A 20,612-nucleotide genomic window follows, 5' to 3' on the forward strand; every position below is an offset into this window, starting at 1 on the left:
TCAGGGCAAGTGACCAAGGACCTAAAGCACCTCGATCACTTGGGGGGCATATAAGGCACATCGATAGCAAAGCATACTCGCAAGGTATGTAAACACATGAACAAAATGAGTGAAAGCATGCTACAGTACTTAGAATATTTTTCAAAATTTATGTTTTGTTAAGTCATGCCAAAGTACTATGCTAAGTTCGGTCATACGGACAAATGTTATAAAGATATTATAGCATCAAGATTTAAGCTTTTACACCGCAAGCATCGCTGCTTGGATGTAACTGTTCGAGTAAAAGAAAAAAGGGTTTACTGCCCATGCAGCAAAGTTCAAAAAGAAATTATTGTCTTTACATCACGACCCGTGGGTCGTATAGCCAAAAAGAAGGAAAAAATAAATGAGAAAATTTTAAGAGGCATTCGGGGCCGGAGGGTCCTGGGCAGCATCCTGGTTGGTCGCATCCTCGACAACTTCTTCTTCTTCCACACCAACGATGCTTGGAGAGGCAGGGATCCTCAACCTTGCCTCCTCCTTGGCCAGTTGGGCTGTGCAGCGAGCCAACTCAGCATCCCTGACTTCCTCCGAAAGATAGCTAAATTCGGCACCCTGATTATGTTTCCAGAAGTTGTAGAAACATCGGAGCGTCGTCCTCTTGTACTTTTCAAGATTTTTGGAGTTGTCAAGCTTCAGCTGCTTCACCTTGCCTCCAAGAGTGACAATAGCCTCATCCTTGGACTTGAGTGTCTCCCCCAGATGCTTGATCTCGCGAAGATGAGCTTGATTGAACTCTCGATACTCTTGCCTCAACTTCACGGCGGCATCTTTTGCGGCTTCAGCCTCTGACAGTTTGGTCACCGCAGCATCCCTCTCTCGAGCCAGTGCCTCCAACTCTTTGGCGTGCCTGGCCTCGGCAGCCAAAAGCTCCTCAGCCGCCTTCACTTGATGACTCTCAGTGGCCTTTGCCTTGGCCTGCTCGATGAAAGCCTGGATACGGGTGCGAGCAGTGATAGTAGATAGCAAAGCCTGTGAACAAAGGAAAAAGTTAGAGCCTGCCATGAAGAATAAAAGACTAAGGTTTAAAAAAGTGAAGAAGTACTCACACTGGAGATTTCATTCAGGGCCCTATTCAGAACCTGGTCAGCCCCCAAGTTTTCAGCCTCGACCATTGCATCCCTGACACAATCACCTTTGCCAATGCGGTCAAGGCGATCCCTGGCTGATCGAAGGGTACGGCTCATGAGTTTAGCCCCAAGAGCTTCGTCACGAACAACTTCATCTCTGGCGGATGCAGCCGGAGGATTTGGTGGGGCAGGAGGAGTCTGTTTCTCTGTTGGAGCTGGTGGATGAGTTTGCCCCGTTGGCCCAGGAGTCTACCCAGTTGGTGCGTCCTTAGGAAGGTCTTCTGTTCGACCCTTCTTGGCCGAAGGGCCTCGGCTGGACTCGCCAATTCACCTCTTGGATCTCCGTTGGAGTTGGGGAACCTCCTCTTCTTCCTCGGCCTGGTACATGTCAAAGATATTGGGAGTAGCCATGTCTGCATGCAAGTAAACACAGGAAACTGATAAGACTAAGAGGCAGATGAAAATATATTATATGCAACAGAAGAAAGGCAACAAAGTGAATACCCGAGCTACAACTACTGGTCGCTACACTATTGACTCTAGTAGTCATATACTCATTATCTGGCATGAAGAAGTCTGGCCCTAATTTTGGAGTATACGTAAAATTGCCTTCCCCGTCGAACAAATGACAGGGAATTGGCAAACCATTTAAAAGTAAAATTGTGTTACCATTATCATCAGAGGACTCTCCCAAGTCCACAGCTGGCTCTTTGGCCTTTTGTTTCCCCTTGCCTTGGGGAGCAAAATGCCTTTCTGCGGAAGGATTGCCCGTGGGCTCCCTAATAGTAATCCCCGTTGGCCTCCTCCTCCGAGGAGACACGGGAGGCTGCTACTCGGGAACCCCCTCGGCAGTGGCTTCGTCCACCACGGACCCTCTATTTTCATGGCGAGGAGCCAGGAGGCTAGACCGCCTCAAGTTTTCTTCAGTCGCTAGGATCTTGACGCTTTTTGTTGCGTCGGACATCCTGGCCAGAGTGTTAGACCTCAACACCATGTCTGGTGTTGGGGTTGGACGTAACCAAGGGCCTGAAAAAAAGAATATGGTTTAAGAAAAACGAAAGGAGACACCTTGAGTAAAAGTATCGACCAGTCAGGAACGGTGCTTACCTCCTCGTGCGAAGGCCAGGTTGTTGCTGGATATGTCCGGGGTGAGGAAGTACTCCTTATTATACTGCCCCACGTTCGAGATATGCGTAGTGTCACTCAGGAATGTTCGACTGGTTTCCTGGTGACAAAAATGGAAGAAACCCGTTCCGTGTTGTTGCGGGTTAGACTTGAGGTCAAAGAGATAGTTGACCTCGTGGGGTGAAGGTTCTGGCCATTTCTTAAGTTTATACAGGATATAGAGTGCGGCCAGCATTCTATATCCATTTGGAGTTATTTGGAAGGGGGCGACACCAAAATAATTGTCCACCCCCACAAAAAAGGGATGAAGAAGGAGATAAGCTCCTGCCTCAATATGATACCGAGACCAGGCGCTGTTGACACCCCCGGGGAGGTTCGCCCTCTGATCTGCGGCAGGTTGTATAATGGAAACCCCAGTGAGGGGGAATTTTCTGAAACAGTTAGCAATCATTCGAAGAGTTACTGAACTGGCTGGGGAAGTATACCACTCGACATCAGGCAAGTTCTGATGACAAGGGCTGGCCCTAATTTGGATATTAGGGTCAGGAACAAGATTTTCTCGACCATTGGTCGAGGGAGTCCTTGCCTGCGAATCAGGACGGGCAGGAGAATTTGGGTTGTTTTCAGACTCGGGTCTTTTCTTGCCTAAATATTTGGAACGGGCCATTGAAGGAGAAGGATGAGGTCTGGAAGAGGATCGCGAAAAAGGGATCTCGTGGACACGGTCAGCTGGTTGATCTTCTCCCTCGAGCAGTTGGGCGAGAAGATCGTCGTCAATAGGCCTTTCACCTCCCCACAAATCTGGCATTAAAATCTGCATACAGAAGAATGGGGAGGTGAGGATAGAAAACTTTTAAAAGCTTTTTAGAATAACACTGGTCGAGTATAAAAATTAAGTTTTTATACAACAGCATTCTAACGAAAAGCTAAATCTTTCTACACGAACAGTTTGAAAAGCGGATCAAAGGGTGAAAGTAAAAAGTTTTTCTAAAAGAGCTTTTTCAACTCCCCTTAGGGCGGGAAAAATTTATTTTTTCAACTAGCCTAAAAATCGAATTTTTACTTCGATTTTACGTCCTAAAAAGCATGATCCTGGATTTTAAACTAACTCGTAACTCTACTTTGCCTACAAAACATGCTGTCTACAAGTACCTCAAACCAGAAACAGTACATATTCAGACGCATGCACCACGAAAAAAATTAGAGGAATGGGATTTCGAAAACTTACCAAGAAGAGTGATCGTGGAGGTGGAAGAAAGGTCTTCGGAGATCAAGGAGCTCACGGTCTGAGTCTTGGAAGTGCAGGAAAACGATCTCCGGGGAAGTTTGAAACTCTGGTTTTTAGGGTTTCTTGCAAGAACAGTGGCGTGCGTAAAAAGAAAAAGGAGGCTTCGAAGGTCTTATATAAGTTTTTCTCTGACATTAAAAAGTGTAATCATTAGTTTTCCTTTTTCAAAGTATGGGGAAACGGGATGGCCGTCGAAATCGTTTCTGGGGAACCGAAAGGACATGATTAGACAGAAGTGGGTTACCTTTTTCCAAGAACACACGAAGGGTTCTGACACGTCAGGCGGGGTTACCGAAGAGTCGTTCGTCCAAAAGTTTATTTACTGCTCGTGATAAATAAACTTGGGGGGCAAATGTTATCCATAAAATTAGCATTGATGACGTGGCAAGTAATCCCTGGACACGTGGCTGACACCTGGAAACGTCTGCTAGAATATCGACCAAAGGACACATTAGAAGCAGTGTAAGCCTGTCTTACCCGCGACCAGTCTGGTCGATGGTTTCGTATACAAGGCGACATTTATGGGAAGATCTTTATGAATCTCGAATCTATCTCATACAATCTTCTGGGTATTCGATTATTCAAGAAAGAATATCTGTAACAATCTTTTGTAATCCCCCTTGAGCCTATAAATAGCAAGAGATAGCTCAAGGGAGGGGACTTTTTGCTTTTGAATCACTTGAGACTATAGCAATTCTCCTAGAAAACTTGTATCATTCTTCAGAGATTAGTGAAACTCATTGAACCCCAGTTCTTTGATCACTCTTCTGATTTTTATATCAATATCATTCTAAATGGACGTAGGTCATTACCAGGTCCTGGGGCCGAACCACTATAAATTACTGTGTCTTATTTACTTTTTTCATTACGTTATTCTCATCTCTTTCATTCATATCAAGCATATTTTGACTCCGTGTCAGTTGGCCAAATCTTGGGTCAACAACAAGCATAATAATAATCATGCACATTTACAGAGACTCAAGCTTTGATCAATTCTATATTCAACATTCAAGCCAAGCCATAATCACATGTATCACATACTAGGTGCAGTTTTCTTACCTTTGGTCCAAGCACAGGTTACCAATAAACGACCCTGGAGTACAATCCTGATTCTGAGCCCCTAGCGATAACCTAGTCACAACCATAATATAGAATCCCATCAATAATGAGTAAACACAGGCTTCTAGACCGAGTCCTAGCCTTCGGGACGTCGAATCCTACCAAACCGAGTAGTAAGATCGATCCCAAGCCCTTAGGTTTAAGTTCCCATGACTAAAAATCCACTTTGGCCAAAACTGCCCTTTTGGGTTGCGGCCCCAAAAACCCGAGTCGTGGCCTGCTCAAGAACAGGGGCTAAACCCCTCTCTGTCTGCGTCGTGGGCCACGACCTGCCTAAAGGGTGTCGCGGCCCAAGCGCCCAAACAACCATGAGCTACCTGCTTCTTCAAGCCTGGGTTGCGACACACAAGAAAAGGGCTGCTACCCAACCACGAACACAGCCAAGAACTCTGTTTTTCCCATTTTAAATCCTTCCAAAGACATATCCAAACATATCTAAATCTCAAAAAAAAAGTTCTCAATCATCTCAATGGTCCAAAACTATCAAAACCCAAGCTTCAAATCATTCAAAAACTCATCAAAACGTAAAATCCAAATTTAAAATTTAGGAAACATTCAGGAAACAAAAACTCAAAAATTCAAAGCTTAAATTACCTCTGATTATGTCATTTCTCGCTAAATCCTCTGACTGATAAACTTCTAATCTTTCCTAGAATCGTTATGACTTGATCCTTACTTGAATCTGAGTCCTAAAACTCAAGTTTCCTTCAAAAATGCGAACGGGCGTCCAAAAGAGAATGGGAGAGAGAGAGAGAATGTAACTGAATGTTCTTTTTTTATTTTTGACATGCTACTTTGAGCTTAAGTAACCTAAAGCAAATCCAAATGCTCGCAGTCCCAAAAACACCCCCGAGGGTAAAATAGTCAAAATTCCCATAATTCTCTCCTGATCTCACTAACTCCCAATATATCATCAAATAATTATTCCCATTACCCAATAACCCGGTAATGTATTAAATACCCCTTGACTCACACCGATTCAAGTATGAGTCCTGTTGTGACTTTCCCACTAGCTCGCTCCCTAGGATCGTCTCGTGCCGAGTAACACAAATATATCCACATAATAATGTGGTCCCACACATATATCACATATATGGCAAATATACCCGTAACGGGTCAAATTACAAAAATTCCCCTTTTAATCAGAAATGGGCCCACATGCATTTTTAATACACATACACACATGCATATCAAGTCATATTATAATATAACTCACATAATTATATAATGATACACATATATATCACATAATCACATAATTTCCACAATTTCCCATCTTGGCCCCCTAATCAAAGCCCTAAGCCTTATTAGGTAATTTGGGACGTTACAGTAATCGAACCTACATTGAGCTCTATCAAGCTCCTATCGAGCTTCTATCAATCCTACATTGAGCAATAAGTTTTTAAACCAAACATTTCATCAAGCCCCTATTGAGCACTAATCGAGCACCACAAGCAATATCGAGAAACTACTAAACCAAATAGCCTAGGATCAAATCGAACCCATATTGAGTTCTTATCAAGCACCATCGAGAAATAAATGCTATACCTATCGAGCTATCATCGAGCCACTATCGAGCAACATCGAGCACACAACTTAACCATCTTCTACATAGTATCAAGCACCTATCAAGCTGTTATCGAGCTCTTATCGAGCAAATATGTTGCAGAAAACGCAGAAAACCCATAAAAACGCATATCGCAAAATCTGTCTAACAAACCCAAAAAACACACCAATATACGCTCAGATCTGTTCGAAATAGCCAACAAAAAAACAAACAAATAATACCCAACACAAAAAAATGAGCAATCTTCATACCCATGGTTTTTCTCCTCCAAAACCCCTTAAAGTGGTGTTGCATTTGATATTGTAATATTTACAAAGAAAATAGTGATGGCTAACAAAGATTTCAACAAGAAATTTGGCACTCGCTGTGGGTTTTAGTGAGGGTTTCGTGAGAGAGAGAGAGAGAATAGAGAGGAAGAGAGGGTTTTAGTGTTCTTGATATAATGGGAGGGGTATTTTAGGTAAATGAGGAATGTTTAGAATCAAAATGAAAGAGTGAATAGTGGTGGTGTTTTTTAGTAGTAGTAGAGACTATTAAGCATAAATAGTGAAATTTCCCTTTAGCAAAGCACGTGATGATTTTAATATAAAAATTGGAAATTTTTTTGTAAATACGACTTTTATACTATTATTGTGTAAAATTATGGGAATTATATTTTTTTCTAATTTTTATGGAAATATTTATTAAAAAACCAAAATATGGGGAAAACAATTGGTAGATAGCTAAATATGAAAACTAAATTTTAAACCAAAACACATCAGCAAAACAAGGGTACTATCGTAGTTAGCATTCCAATATTCTTCTCAAAATCCAGTCGCACAAAACATCTCCAAAAACTCGATCAAGAACTTCCAGCTCCGGCGCAACCACTTTCAACTCCGGCGACATCTTGAAGATCCGATCAAGACTCCTGCCACCTGCATATCCCACAACGAAAATCTCCAAAAGCTCCGACCAACTAATCTTACTTTTCAATTTTCAGATTTGATTTTTTTTCTAGGTCTAAACCTTTTTCTTTTAGATTTGGAACTAACTTGTATAAAAATTTAAGGTTAGGTAAAAAATTACTCATATAATTACAAATATACTTTTTTCTATCCTCAGATCTGCGATATGTAACTGGTTACCTTCACGTTCTAATATGTGTGTATATTTCTGGGTTTTTTTTATGGTAACTGGTTACCTTCACATTCTGATGTGTGTGTATATTTCTGGCTTCTTTATGGTAACTGATTACATATGTTCTTCTTTTTCTTCAATACTTTTTAAAATAATTTATAATTTCTTATAAGGTCATGTTTTATTTTCTTTCAAATTTGATGTTTCTTTTCATATTTAATATAATTAACTTGTCACTCCTCTTGGGTAACTGGTTACCCCTCATGATAACATGTTATTTAACCTAGATCTATGATTTTTTTTTACATATTTGGAATTGTGAAAGAGTAATCAAGCTAGTAACTTGTTACCTTACCCATACATTGAAAAAAAAAGTACTACCTAAAAAAAGAAAAAAATATTTAGAATAAATAAAATAAGCTAATAAACACAGTTCATATTACATAAAAAAAACTTTTGCAAAACAATCCAGGTAAAATTTAATATAAAAATAGTTACATAATATTAGTATTAAGAAAATCAATTAAGCTAAAAAAATAATAGTAATCAAATTATAAAAATACATTTCCAATTTAATAAAATTTGATTTAGAGTAAAATTATGGCATAAACCAATTTTTATATAAAATCATAGCAAACTAAATCTATAAAATTGAAAATTTCTAAAAAAAAAGTCACAAAATATGTTTTTTTTTTTTTTAAATCATATTTTTGTAAACTTGATTAAAAAAAGCATATTAAATATAATTTCCACTAAAAAAAATTGACCAAAACAAATGGAAATAAGAAGATTCGATGGAATAATAATACTAAAATGGAAAATACAAAACATGGGCATAAAACAAGTGGAAGAAGAATGATTCAATGTAGAGAATACTAAAAACTAGTGATTGTGAAAAGGCCACAACAAAAGGACGCGCGAGGATAGACATGCGTTGTGTTGTATCCTCCGTCTGCCACAGCAAACTCGAATCTCACCTCCTATTCCCCTATTTTCTTACTAGTCTGACTATTAAACGCCGCCGTTTCATCCGAAGTGGTTGTATTTGAAGATTTATTTATTAAAGCTTTCCTTTTCTAACTTCTGATATATATATGTATTTTTTAATATTAAAACCCTAAGAAAAGAGACAGAGAGATCAAATCAATCAAACATGGGTGTGGTGATCATTGACGGATCGACGGTGAGGGACTTCGTAAGCGACGAGTCGGAGTTCAACAAGAGCGTGGATGAGCAGTTCGTGTCACTGGACCTGAACAAGGACGGCGTCCTCTCCCGAGCGGAGCTCCGGAAAGCTTTCCAGACGATGAGGCTCATCGAGAGCCACTTTGGAATCGACGTGGCTACCACGGCCGAACAGCTCTCCCAGCTCTACGACTCCATCTTCGACAAGTTCGACTGCGATCGAAGCGGCACCGTCGATCGAGACGAGTTCAGGGCCGAGATGAAGAAGATCCTTCTCGCCATAGCTGACGGCCTCGGTTCGTCACCGATTCAGATGGTTCTCGAGGACGATGATCCGACCTTCCTCAAGCAAGCTGCGGATCTTGAAGCTTCGAAGTTAGCTAAGCTCCAATCCTCAAATGCTTGAACCCGCAAAATTTCAATGTGATGCTTTCTCTGTCTTTTAGTTTTGAATATTACCTGCTTGTGAAAATGCTTCAGTGAATAAATTTGTTATATGTATGCTTCCGAAGCAAGTTAATAATACGTATTTTGTCGCAAACTTATTTTTTAAGTCTAGTCAAAGTGTGATTTCTAATTGGTTGATCTACTTGTGTGTGTTGGAGCTGTTTGTTTATCTGGAAAGAGTGAGAAAATTTGTGTAGCAAGATTTTTTTCTTACATATTTGCAGGGTCAAGAGAGACCACGTCATCCCATTGCAGTAGTAATTCACTCCAATTTTAAAATAAATTGGTGCGTAGTCGAAATTTTACTACAGGCTGGGCCGCTCAGCCATAACGCCAATTTCGCAAATATTTAAGGCGCATAACTTTTAGGGAAATTTTCATAAATATGGCTTTTTAGCCATAATTGTGCAAAAATATGGGAATAAATCTTTTTATAATATGTATGGAATATTTTATATAAGGAAAACTTAAAATATGGGAAAAATAAGTACATACCACAATTGAAATTTAAACAACAAAACATCAGCACAAATCAGGGGTACACATGTAATTACGAATTCAAACCTCCTTTGCTTATTTGCTCATGCCTGAAACATGATCAAAAAACCACGTTACTATTACTTCCATCTCCGGCACTCAATTCTCCGGTGATACCTTCCTTCTCCGGCAACGACTCGTATCTCCGGCGATCACCACAACAATCGACCAACTCTAGCAAAGGTTTGACATCATCTTCTGCCAAAAAAATGCAAGAAAAATCTGATCACTAAAGCAATGGTCCCGTTCTGCAGAAATCAAAAAAATTCGAACATTCTTCCAATCATACCAGCTGCAATCTTTGAAGATTCCGGCGACCTGCATATCCACTAGGCGATCAAGAAACAAGGTTTGCAAGAAACCGTTTCCTCTGTCAACTCTGTTCTGCTGTCATTTTTTTTTTTTTGCAAACTTTGTTAAATCTTCTATATTATTTGCATACAAAATCAAAAATTATAGATGAACTATTATCTTGATTATAATAAAAATGATCATGATCAAATGTGCTTGCAGAATAACAGAAACAATTTATAAACTAAAAAATAGAAAAAAAAAATACCGAAACTCACTGGTTTGTATACATTGATTAACCAGAAAAAAAACAAGAAACAAGAACTCTGAAATTTTTACATCTTAATTTGTCTTTACAGTAAAAAGAATAATTTGATATTAGTGTGAATTTTAACAGCCAAAACATTCAGAAACATTAGGATAACCAGTTACTTGGAAAAACATTCAATAAATTCAACTAAAATGTTTCAGTACGGTATGGAACTACAGATTAATGGAACCAGTTACCTTCCCACTGGTTTTTGTACATTCATTAACCAAGAAAAATAGACAATAAACAAGAACTCTAAAAATTTGACACTCTAATTTATCTTTACAATAAAAAAATAAAAAAATTATTTCATGTAGCTAGGAAGATTTACTACAAAAACAATCAGTAACAATAGGGTAACCAGTTACCCTGAAAAACAGACAATAAATAAAACTAAGAAGAAATTACAACTATATAAAACTAAGTGTAAAAATAGACAATATATGATTCAATATTAAGGTAACCAGTTACCCTGCAAAAAAAAAAAAACAATGTGTAAAACTAAGTGAAACAAGTTACCCTACAACAACAATCAATATATATAACTAATTTGAAAAACATAAAATATATAAAACTAAGTGTGACCAGTTACCCTACAAAAGCTAAATGTTTCAGGATAAGATTTGATTAAATATTAAGTTAACCAGTTACCTAGCCCATTTAGAACCAACTAACTGCTTAAAAAATTGCCAAATTTTACAGATATGGACAATATTACTTCTTTGGTTCAATATGGAAGAAATTGGAATGAAAACAACGAGTACCAAGGATACACAATGACTGGGATATTAATACCACCAAATTGTTCTCTTGACAACTTGATGAATTTGATAAAAAAGGAGATAAAGGAAAAAACAGCAACTATTGAAGTTTCTTATAAAGTAGAAAAAGGAACACCACCAATGAAGGTTGAAACAGACAATTCAGTGTTGTTCTTCCTGGAAATAAAGAAAAAAGTTGCTGCTAAAATAACAGACTTACCATTGTGTGTCACTATAGTTCAAGAATCAAGCAATGAAAATGACCTTCTTCTACTAGCAAATCAGAAAGCTACAGCAGAAGAAATGGAGGTGGGGACATTATTAATGCAAGCAAATCAAGCTTCCATCAATGAACAAATGTTACTTGAAGAAGGAATATCAAGCGCAACAAATGAGGGCATAAATGTGTCATACATACCTCATTTTGCTGAAGAAGTAACTGATTTCATAATTGAGGACAATACAAAAAGAAAAAAGAAGTTGGATGAAATCCAACTAGTAATATCTGATTACAGAGTGAATACAATAGAGCAAGGACAAATTTACAAGGATAAGAACACAGTCAAATCAGCCCTTAGCTACTATGCAATGCTGCATAACTTCCAGTTCAAAACAAAAAGATCAGAACCTAGAGAGTACCTAGTTACTTGCGCAGATGAAACATGCAACTGGTTGGTGAGAGCATCTAAGTACAGAAATCAAGATTTATTCAAGGTACGGAAATGCAATCCAAATCACACTTGCTCTGTTGAAATTGTTTTGGAAGACCATAGGCAAGCAAAAAGCATTGTAGTTGGGGAATTAATAAAGAATAAGTACAAGTCAATCAAAAGAAATTACACTCCAAATGACATCATGAATGATATGAATGATGACTTTGGAGTAACTATGGGATACACAAAAGCATGGAGATCAAGAGAGAAAGCTTTGCGTCTAGTAAGAGGGAACCCCGATGATTCATATCAAAAGCTGCCAATATATCTTTACATGTTGAAGCAAGCAAATCCAGGAACAATAACACACCTACTCACAGACAAGGAAGATAGATTCAAATACCTATACATAGCTTTCTCTAACTCAATCAAGGGTTGGAGATACTTAAGGCCTATAATTGTTGTTGATGGAACTTTTTTGAAAAATGCACATGGTGGTACCCTATTTTCAGCATCAACGTTAGATTCAAACAACAACATTTTCGTGTTGGCTTTTGGAATAGCAGACTCTGAAAATGATAACTCATGGCTTTGGTTCTTCTCCAAACTGCGAGAAACCTATGGAGAACCCGAAGGTATGATAGCTTCAACGATATATTCTTGTTTACAAACAAATAGGAACATTTTACCAAAACAAAATACACAAATACATGCTATTTCTTTTAGAATCTGACCAAAGTAACTGGTTACCTTCACCAAAATTTAAAAAAAAAAATGAAAAATACTTAATTTTTGTTTTTTTATTTTAAATTTTTTGTACTCCACAGGATTGGCTATAGTTTCTGACAGACATAAAAGCATAGACAATGCAGTACATATGGTGTACCCAAATGCTTTCCATGGAGCTTGCATGTTTCACTTACTCAATAATTTGAAAGGCAAGTATGGGAGCCATGGAGAAGAACTACAAATGAAATTCATTGCAGCAGCAAAAGCATACACAAAGACAGAATGTGAAAACTACATGAAAGGCCTTGATAGAATTGATAGACGCATTAGGCCCTATTTAGAAAAAGCCAAGTATGAAACTTGGGCAAGATCATACTCGCCAACAAAAAGATACACCATGATGACATCCAACATCGCAGAATCACTCAACGCTGCACTAAAAGCTGCAAGAAATCTCCCCATTGATATCTTGGTTGAATGCCTTAGAAGTTTGGTTCAAAAGTGGGTTTGGAACAACTCAAATAATGCAAATGGAACATTCACAAAAGTCTCTACAGCAACAGAAAATGAATTGAGACATGACATTGTTTCAAAAATGAAGTATGAGGTATGCAACTAAACATATTCTTACAACTCCTTATTCTGTCAATAGATGGTAACCAGTTACCTTCCATAAGAACAGGAAATTTTTTTTACACAGAAGCATAACTAGTTACTTTAAATCTTAAATCTAGTTAAAATGTTTATTATCTGATTCTATTTCATGACAAACTATTTTTAGGTCTTGCCTTTCAACACAATAGAATACCAAGTTCGTGATCAAAAGGGGATAAATTTCACAGTAAATATACATAATAGAACATGCACTTGCAATAGGTTCCAAGAAGATGAAATACCTTGTGGCCATGCAGTAGCTGTCATTGCAAAAAGAAACCTGAGTGTGTATGATTATTGTGCAAAATTCTACAGAACAGAAACGTTGAAAGCATTGTATCAAGAAAATGTTCATCCTTTGCCCCATAAAGATGAATGGAATCTCCCACCACACTTGGACATAATAGTGCTGCCTCCAAATGCAACAATCCCTGCAGGAAGACCAAGAAAGAAACGAATAAGATCAAGAGGGGAAAATAAGGTAATAATCACCTGTGGGAAATGTGCACAACCAGGACATAACAAGAAGACTTGCAGGAATCCTCCATTTCAGAAGCCAAACAAACAGAAAAAGCCAAAGACATAGATTCATATTCTACAGCAAAACAAACCTTTCATAGCTTTACTCATTGAAAGAGAGACTTTCATATTCATCAAGTATCATTCAGTATTTTAATAAGATTGTTTCAAAATAAAACACATTGATTGATTATGCAAACTTATAAAAAACTTTCAAACTAATTTCTTGGATTTGTTTGCTTCTATTTTTCAATGCTACCATCACTATAAATAAACCATGACAAAAAAAAAAATGATCGTACCCAGTTACCAAAAATTAACTACAAAAACAACGATATAGGTAACTGGTTACCCAGAAGTTTCAATACAAGATAAATTACCCCACTATAACAATCTAAAAGCCAAAAAAAAAAAAAAAGAATTAAAACCTTTACTTTCTTCTATCACAAACTCGTCTATATATAATGTTAAAGTTACTTTAATATTAACTTAATAAACTGGTTGCATAACTATAAAAAAGACAAGCTTAGGGGGGAAAAAAGCACTTAAGTAACCAGTTACCCTCGGTATATTAGGAAACAAACAGCCTGAGTACCTAGTTACCCTCAAATATCACCAATAAAATTAGTTAAACAACCCAACTGGGAACTAGTTTCCCTCAACTGGGAACTACCTGCTTTAAAGTGTTATTTATATATTAATAAATGTAATTAACAAACAACAAACCAATGGGGTAAAAATTAAAAAAAAACAATTAAGTAACCAGTTACCCTCGAAATGTTTGCAAATAAACAACCTGGGTACCTGGTTACCCTCTAAATCCTTCTTCCAAACACTTACAGGAAAAGAATTAACAAAACAATATACTAATATGTATATATAAAATGACTTTAAGAATCTCAATGTTTTACATAAGAAGAAAATTAAAAAAGCTAACTGTTAAACTAGAAATTGATTCATCATTTAATAACAGTTGTAGACAAAGATAAAAAACCAAAAGAAATATAATATCACTAAAAGCCTATGCAGCAATTTTCATTCTTTTCTGTCTCCTCTCCAGAAGCTTCTCAGTGAACTCATCGCTAGTTAAGTATCCCTCAAGTTCTTTGTTCTTTCCATGATAGTACAAGCTGACAGCAATGTCTTTGCGAAGGAGACGAACATCAATATTTTTAGGCATCTCGTTCTCCTTCCCAAGAATTATTTGCTTAGCAAAATAAATAGAAAACACCCCACAATCACTGCATAATAGAAAAAAGTAAAAAAAAAAACAACAAAGAACATATAAACAAAACAGAACACAAAAAAAAAAAAAAAAAAAACTAAAATCAAATAAACAAACTAACCAATCAGTCTGTTGAGGAATGCCTTTAGCAATGCTCAACTTCAAAGCCTCATTCTCTGCCACATCATACGGGCTAACATCAAGATTAATATCCTTACGAACATAGAAATCAATCATCTCCAATAGAAGAGGAATCAAAATAGCAAATGCCTCAACGACAGGTAAAGTCTGATTTTCATGCTTTGCACCAGACATTGAATCATACACCGTAAGAGATCTCTGCTGTATATTAAAGTGCAACAAAATCCAGTGCATAAGACCCTTCACATTAACAGGCATGACAACATCATCTAGCAAATTCCAATGAGTTGCACAAAACATGGATTCCCCCTTCATTATCTTCAAAGCAACGCAGCTCTCATCTATTTTAAACGCACCACTACCTTTTTTCTTAAAATCTTCATACATAAACACTATGTTTTGCCCAAAACAAGTGTCAGTCGTAGATACTCTTCTCTTCAAATCTTTAGACAATTTAACCTTTCTCCTCAAGTAATACATCATCACATCAATATGTTGCATAATAAAAAAAAACATGATTATAAAATGATATGTGTAGAAACAAATCTACTATGACAGTCAATAAAACTTTGTCACACAAGGGTAACTGGTGACCATCATCAACACAAAAACCAGTTACCCAATGAACTACAACAAAGCAAACAGTAAGGTAACTGGTTACCCAATAACATCATAATATATAGCATAAATAGATCACTAGACTTATTACCTTCTAACAAAAAAAAAAGGAAAAAAAAAACTCCAACATGAAAAACCAGATAAATTAAAAAGGAAGAATCTCACTGATGAATCAACGAATTGCCCAGAGAAATAAAGGCTATGAAACCAAGTCTTCTCAGAAATATGAACAAAAGTGAAGTTAATTGGTGGGTCCACAGAATTATCATCATATTTTTTGAACCTAAACAATACATAAAAAAACAAAATAAAAAGGTCAACAAATTAATCATACATATTACACATATAACAAACTTTAAAACAAATAATGGTTGTACATACTTGTTCCTTTTCTTCAGATCACGATTAATCCAGGAGTCAAACTCAGACAGTTGTTCTTTAGTGTGATTATCACCAAGTTCATTGGAAAAGGGACAAATATTATCCAATATCGTCCTCTTTCTTTTTTGTTTCACTCCAACTTCAAAAGATCCAAATTTTGTTAAGAAAGGAGATTTCATAACAGCGCTCGGCTTCGCTTGCCTTTTCCTTCCCAAAATCAGTCCAGAATCAACTGCTTGTGCATCATCATATATCACAATTGACCACTTACTTTTATCCTCCAAAGAACTACTCTCTTTAAGTGGCCTCTCAACCGAATCATTAATAACGCTCCATATTGCATTAAAGACATGAAATGTGGGAGTTCGGGGACTTGAGCATTCACTTGAGTCAACTTTAATTGGCTCCTAAAAAAGAAATAAAAATATACAACCAATACTACATTACAAACAAAAAAACACGGAGGAAATAAACCAATTGCTTAAACAAAATAAAACGAAATAAGATCTTACTTTAACAGTAGAAAAAAATTGTGAAGCAATTTGAACAGAATGCTCCAAATCAGCCCCCAACTCCTCACCAATATCAACATTTTGGTAACCCCCAGAGGAATGGCCATCAGAAAAATCCTAAAAATACAAAAACCAGCAATTTTTAAACAAAATAGAACCAAATTAGACATCATAAAAGGGAAACACACAACACAACAGAAACCAGTTACCTCCGAAGAAGCCTCAGAATGCATAGGATCTTCAAACTCTCCACCAACATTATGATTACCAGCTGCCATAGATGCCTTAATACCATCCAACAAAGATATAACAGAAGCAAAGGATGCCTTCAACTCAGAAATTGCAATCAATATAGACTTCTGGGAATCTTGAACTTCAACCAATTTTGATTGAATGGCAATAAGATCCTGATGCATATCTGAGGAACTAGCAACATCGTCATCGGGTGGATCTGTTGGCAAAAACTTGCTTTCAAAAGACAACCCTCTCAGAATAGGCAGCCTCATTTCTTCAGTAGTAGGCATTATGACATTAACATCATACTGCAAGAATCAATTTTTTTTAAAAAAAACAAACACAAAAATAACTGTGACAAAGTAACTAGTTACCCAACTATAAAACAAACATAATAAAAAATAGAAAGAGAACGACAAAAAAACAAATTGAAAAAAAAAAACAAAATCAATACCTCTTCCTCCAACAGAACGTTATCAACCAAATACTGATGTGAGATACTTCCCCTGCTTGTCCAATTCAGAATCCTTGGAAACAAACAATTAACCCGTCTACACAACGCTTGAGAACAAGAAGGAATTGTCTCATATATCCATATAAGGAAAGCAATAGGGAAACCACAACACTTATAACTATAGTTATCCAGTGAACCATCAGCTTTCCTAGGAACACAATCATACATGGCGTTCCTATCTTTCAAAACTGCCCGCATCACACACCTAGTTCTTTGCCACAACACTTTCCCAAAAGCAAACTTCTTCATCTCAGCAAAATTAGTATCAACCATGGCAAAGAATGAGTTGTCAACACGAGTCTCAGTTTGTGTCCCGAACAAAAAATTGGCTAACAAATGAACAATAGCCAACTTAACGACAACCTCGTCACCTTTCTTCTTCAAGTTTTTATCATTAAATGCACATGCAACCTCCTCTTTCCTAAGCTTTTCTTCCTTCCTGGGTTTACCTTCGTACAACGGAAAAAGAGATTTCCTAAGCCCTAAATCAGCCTCTTTGAACATCCCAAAGTCAACACTGCCCACACATTTCAAACCAGTAATCAGGGCAAACTCACTGATTGAGAGCCTAACTAATGTGCCACCCAAGTTAAACCAAAACTCGGATTCTTCATTTTTTTGATAAACCTCCCGAAGCAAAACACTATGAAATAACTGTGCCTGAAATGTAATATCAGGCATATCCAAAAAGTGACCGAAAGGAGTTCTTCGAAACATTGCTTTTTGTTTCGAACTTAAAACAGCCTTAATCTCACTAATAACAGACGGCTTATTCCACTGTTGGACTTTACTTCCAAAACGCCTGTCAGGTTTAATTCTGAAATGCGCATCCTAAAAACAAACATGAGAATCAATTACACATTGATAACATAACAGTAAACAGAATAAAGAAACTATGAATAATATGAAGGGGGGAAAACAAACAAGGTAACTAGGTACCTATTATAAAACAATAAACATAAACAACTAACTCGGTACCTATAAATCCAACAAAAAAATATAAAAAATAAAATAAAAAGAAAAGTGGAAAACATACAGAACAATGAAAAGTTAACATTAAACTAAACAAAATTATACAATAAAATCAACACAAAAGTAACTAGGGACCACATGATAACACATTACAAGACACTAAAACTTAAGAAACATAATAATACGATTAACCCATAAAAAGTAAACAGGAACCACAAAAAGAAAAGCAAGGCCAAACACATATAAACTATTAACTTTTAAAAAAAAACACTAAAAATCAACAACTAACTAGGAACCTAAAAAAGCCAAAAAAAAATTATAAAAAAAGAAACAGAAAGGGCATAACATAGATAACAGGGAAACTTAAAACATTAAAATAACAACAAATGATAAAAGTAAATCAATTGAAAAGAAACTAGGGACCACATGAGAACACATGACAAAAAAACTAATCATAATAAGCATAATCATACACTTAAACAATATCAAAGAAACAAGGGACCACAAACAGAAAACAATACCTCTAGAATGCACTTTGAACTTTGTTTTATATGTATGTTTTTCTAGTTACCTAGTTACTTTGAACTTTGTTAAATGTCGAACTGTGAATGTATGAAATCAGTAGTATACATCAAGGAGTATGAGCAAGTTTTATCATTATTTAATTGACATAACCACACACAAACACACATTTAGATATATATATATATATATAAACATGCTCTAAACTTGAAGATACAGCAAGCCAGAGCAAGTTTCATCATAATCTGATATCAATATGAAGGCATATGATATTAATCATATATGTGGGAATTACATATATCATATAAGATTTCCCTCAAGAGAAAAATGCAGCAAAAAGGAAAAACATACATATACAAATCGAATAAAAAAAAATCAAGGTAACTAGGTACCTTAACTCTACTCTGACGATCTTTCTTTGTCCCAGCAGCAGTTCTCTTGATCCTTGAAGAATCCTTAACTTGAGGGGAAGAACGCAAACCGCCATCAACACTTGTTGATGAAGAACCAACATTACCTCCCTTAAAAACATAAATACAAATAATGAAAATATGAACAGTGGAAACAACATACAAATAAATATACGATTCCAACTCAAATAAACAAAAATCAAACTAACAACCAAACCAAAACACTGAAAGAAACAATATACCTTAACGTTAGGTCCTGCATTGTCGGTAGGAACCGTCGGAGTCCGAGGAGAACGGCGCATACCGACGGCGTTCAAGACCGTTAGCCAAAATTTCTGAAACTTCAAGTCGACCAAACTCCTAATCAACAAGTCCGATGACCGAAAACAAATCCGATCACCCCAAAATACTCATCAACAAACCCGATCACCAAACCGAAACCGCATGCAAGAACACTCGGGAAACAAAAGGAAAAAAAACTGAATGGAAAAGGTAAAGTAAAAGTAAATTGCCTTTGTAAAATTTTAAAAAATTACATAAAATAAAATTACATAACTACCCCTGGATTTAAAAAATAATCAGTAGAAACAATATATGGCATAAATAAGACATCTTAACAAAAATATGGGAAAAAAAACCACAAAAGTGATAAAAAAGTATAAAAAGCCATACAAAAGTTAAGATGAAAAAAAAGCTATATTTTTTAAAATATCAATTAAAAGTCCATATAAAATGTAATTTCCACTAATTTTTAGAGAACTTAACGTAAATATGGGAATCTTAACTAAACTTTAAATATATATGAACAAAAAAATAATTAAGCCAAATATATTAATACACGGTTAATACAAAAATATAAATATGGAATTTTCATACACTAACAAACCAGATTCCCATAATTTTCGATCAAGAAAAAGATTTCGCCCACTGCCAATCAAGAAATTTTTTGTCCGCGTACAGCAATTCATCAACCATTTTTTCCGATCACAGCTTCATATTCTCCATTGTTTCCGATCAAAATCCGATCAAGAATTGGTGGCTGCTACTCTCATCATCGTCTCCTCTTGGTAAATATCGCGACAGTAACATCATCTTTCTCCAGTCATCAGCATTCAATTCAATTTCAAATCTTCTTCTTCTTGTTCTCTGACAGATCTTCTTCTTCTTCTTCTCCAATAAACAGATCTTCTTCTCCGATTACATCCCCTGCTTTTACGTTCGTTCACATCAGCAAAAGCAGAAAACCATCAATTTCTCTGATTTCTCAAACAGGTAAGCAAATCTTTTTTCAAATATACGACATGCAAAATATTTACACAAAGAATCTGCAAATTACTTCCTGATAAATTTTTTGACTCAAACTACTTGTTTCAAAACTTTTTTAATTACACACATGAAACCAATTACATCACAAAAAAGTTCAGCATTACATAATTCAAATATTACAAAATAATATAAAAATAACAACAAAATAAATACAGTAACCAGTTACATACGAAAAATAATAATAATAACATTCTGCATAATAAATTATCATGAAAAATGTAAAAATAGAAACTGATTTACGTTTATGAAACCAGTTACACAATATAATTTTAACTTTGCATATTTGAAAAAAAATAAATAAATAAAAAAGACAACACATTCACTAAAGTAACCAGTTACACACA

General features: G+C 36.2%; 2 protein-coding genes across 2 annotated transcripts; both read left to right on the plus strand.

Moving 5' to 3' along the window:
• Positions 1-8,219: 8,219 nt before the first annotated feature.
• LOC133782280 (uncharacterized) lies at positions 8,220-9,070 on the plus strand. The gene has a single exon (XM_062221528.1). It carries the CDS (start codon positions 8,481-8,483, stop codon positions 8,916-8,918), a length of 438 nt encoding a protein of 145 aa, XP_062077512.1. The 5' UTR covers positions 8,220-8,480; the 3' UTR covers positions 8,919-9,070.
• Positions 9,071-12,373: 3,303 nt separating this feature from the next.
• LOC133782281 (uncharacterized) lies at positions 12,374-19,514 on the plus strand. Its single transcript, XM_062221529.1, has 2 exons — positions 12,374-12,847; positions 13,022-19,514. Exons 1-2 carry the CDS (start codon positions 12,389-12,391, stop codon positions 13,478-13,480), a joined length of 918 nt encoding a protein of 305 aa, XP_062077513.1. The 5' UTR covers positions 12,374-12,388; the 3' UTR covers positions 13,481-19,514.
• The last annotated feature ends 1,098 nt before the right edge of the window (positions 19,515-20,612 follow it).

Source organism: Humulus lupulus, chromosome 6, assembly GCF_963169125.1.
Source record: "Humulus lupulus chromosome 6, drHumLupu1.1, whole genome shotgun sequence".
NCBI classification, from domain to species: domain Eukaryota; kingdom Viridiplantae; phylum Streptophyta; class Magnoliopsida; order Rosales; family Cannabaceae; genus Humulus; species Humulus lupulus.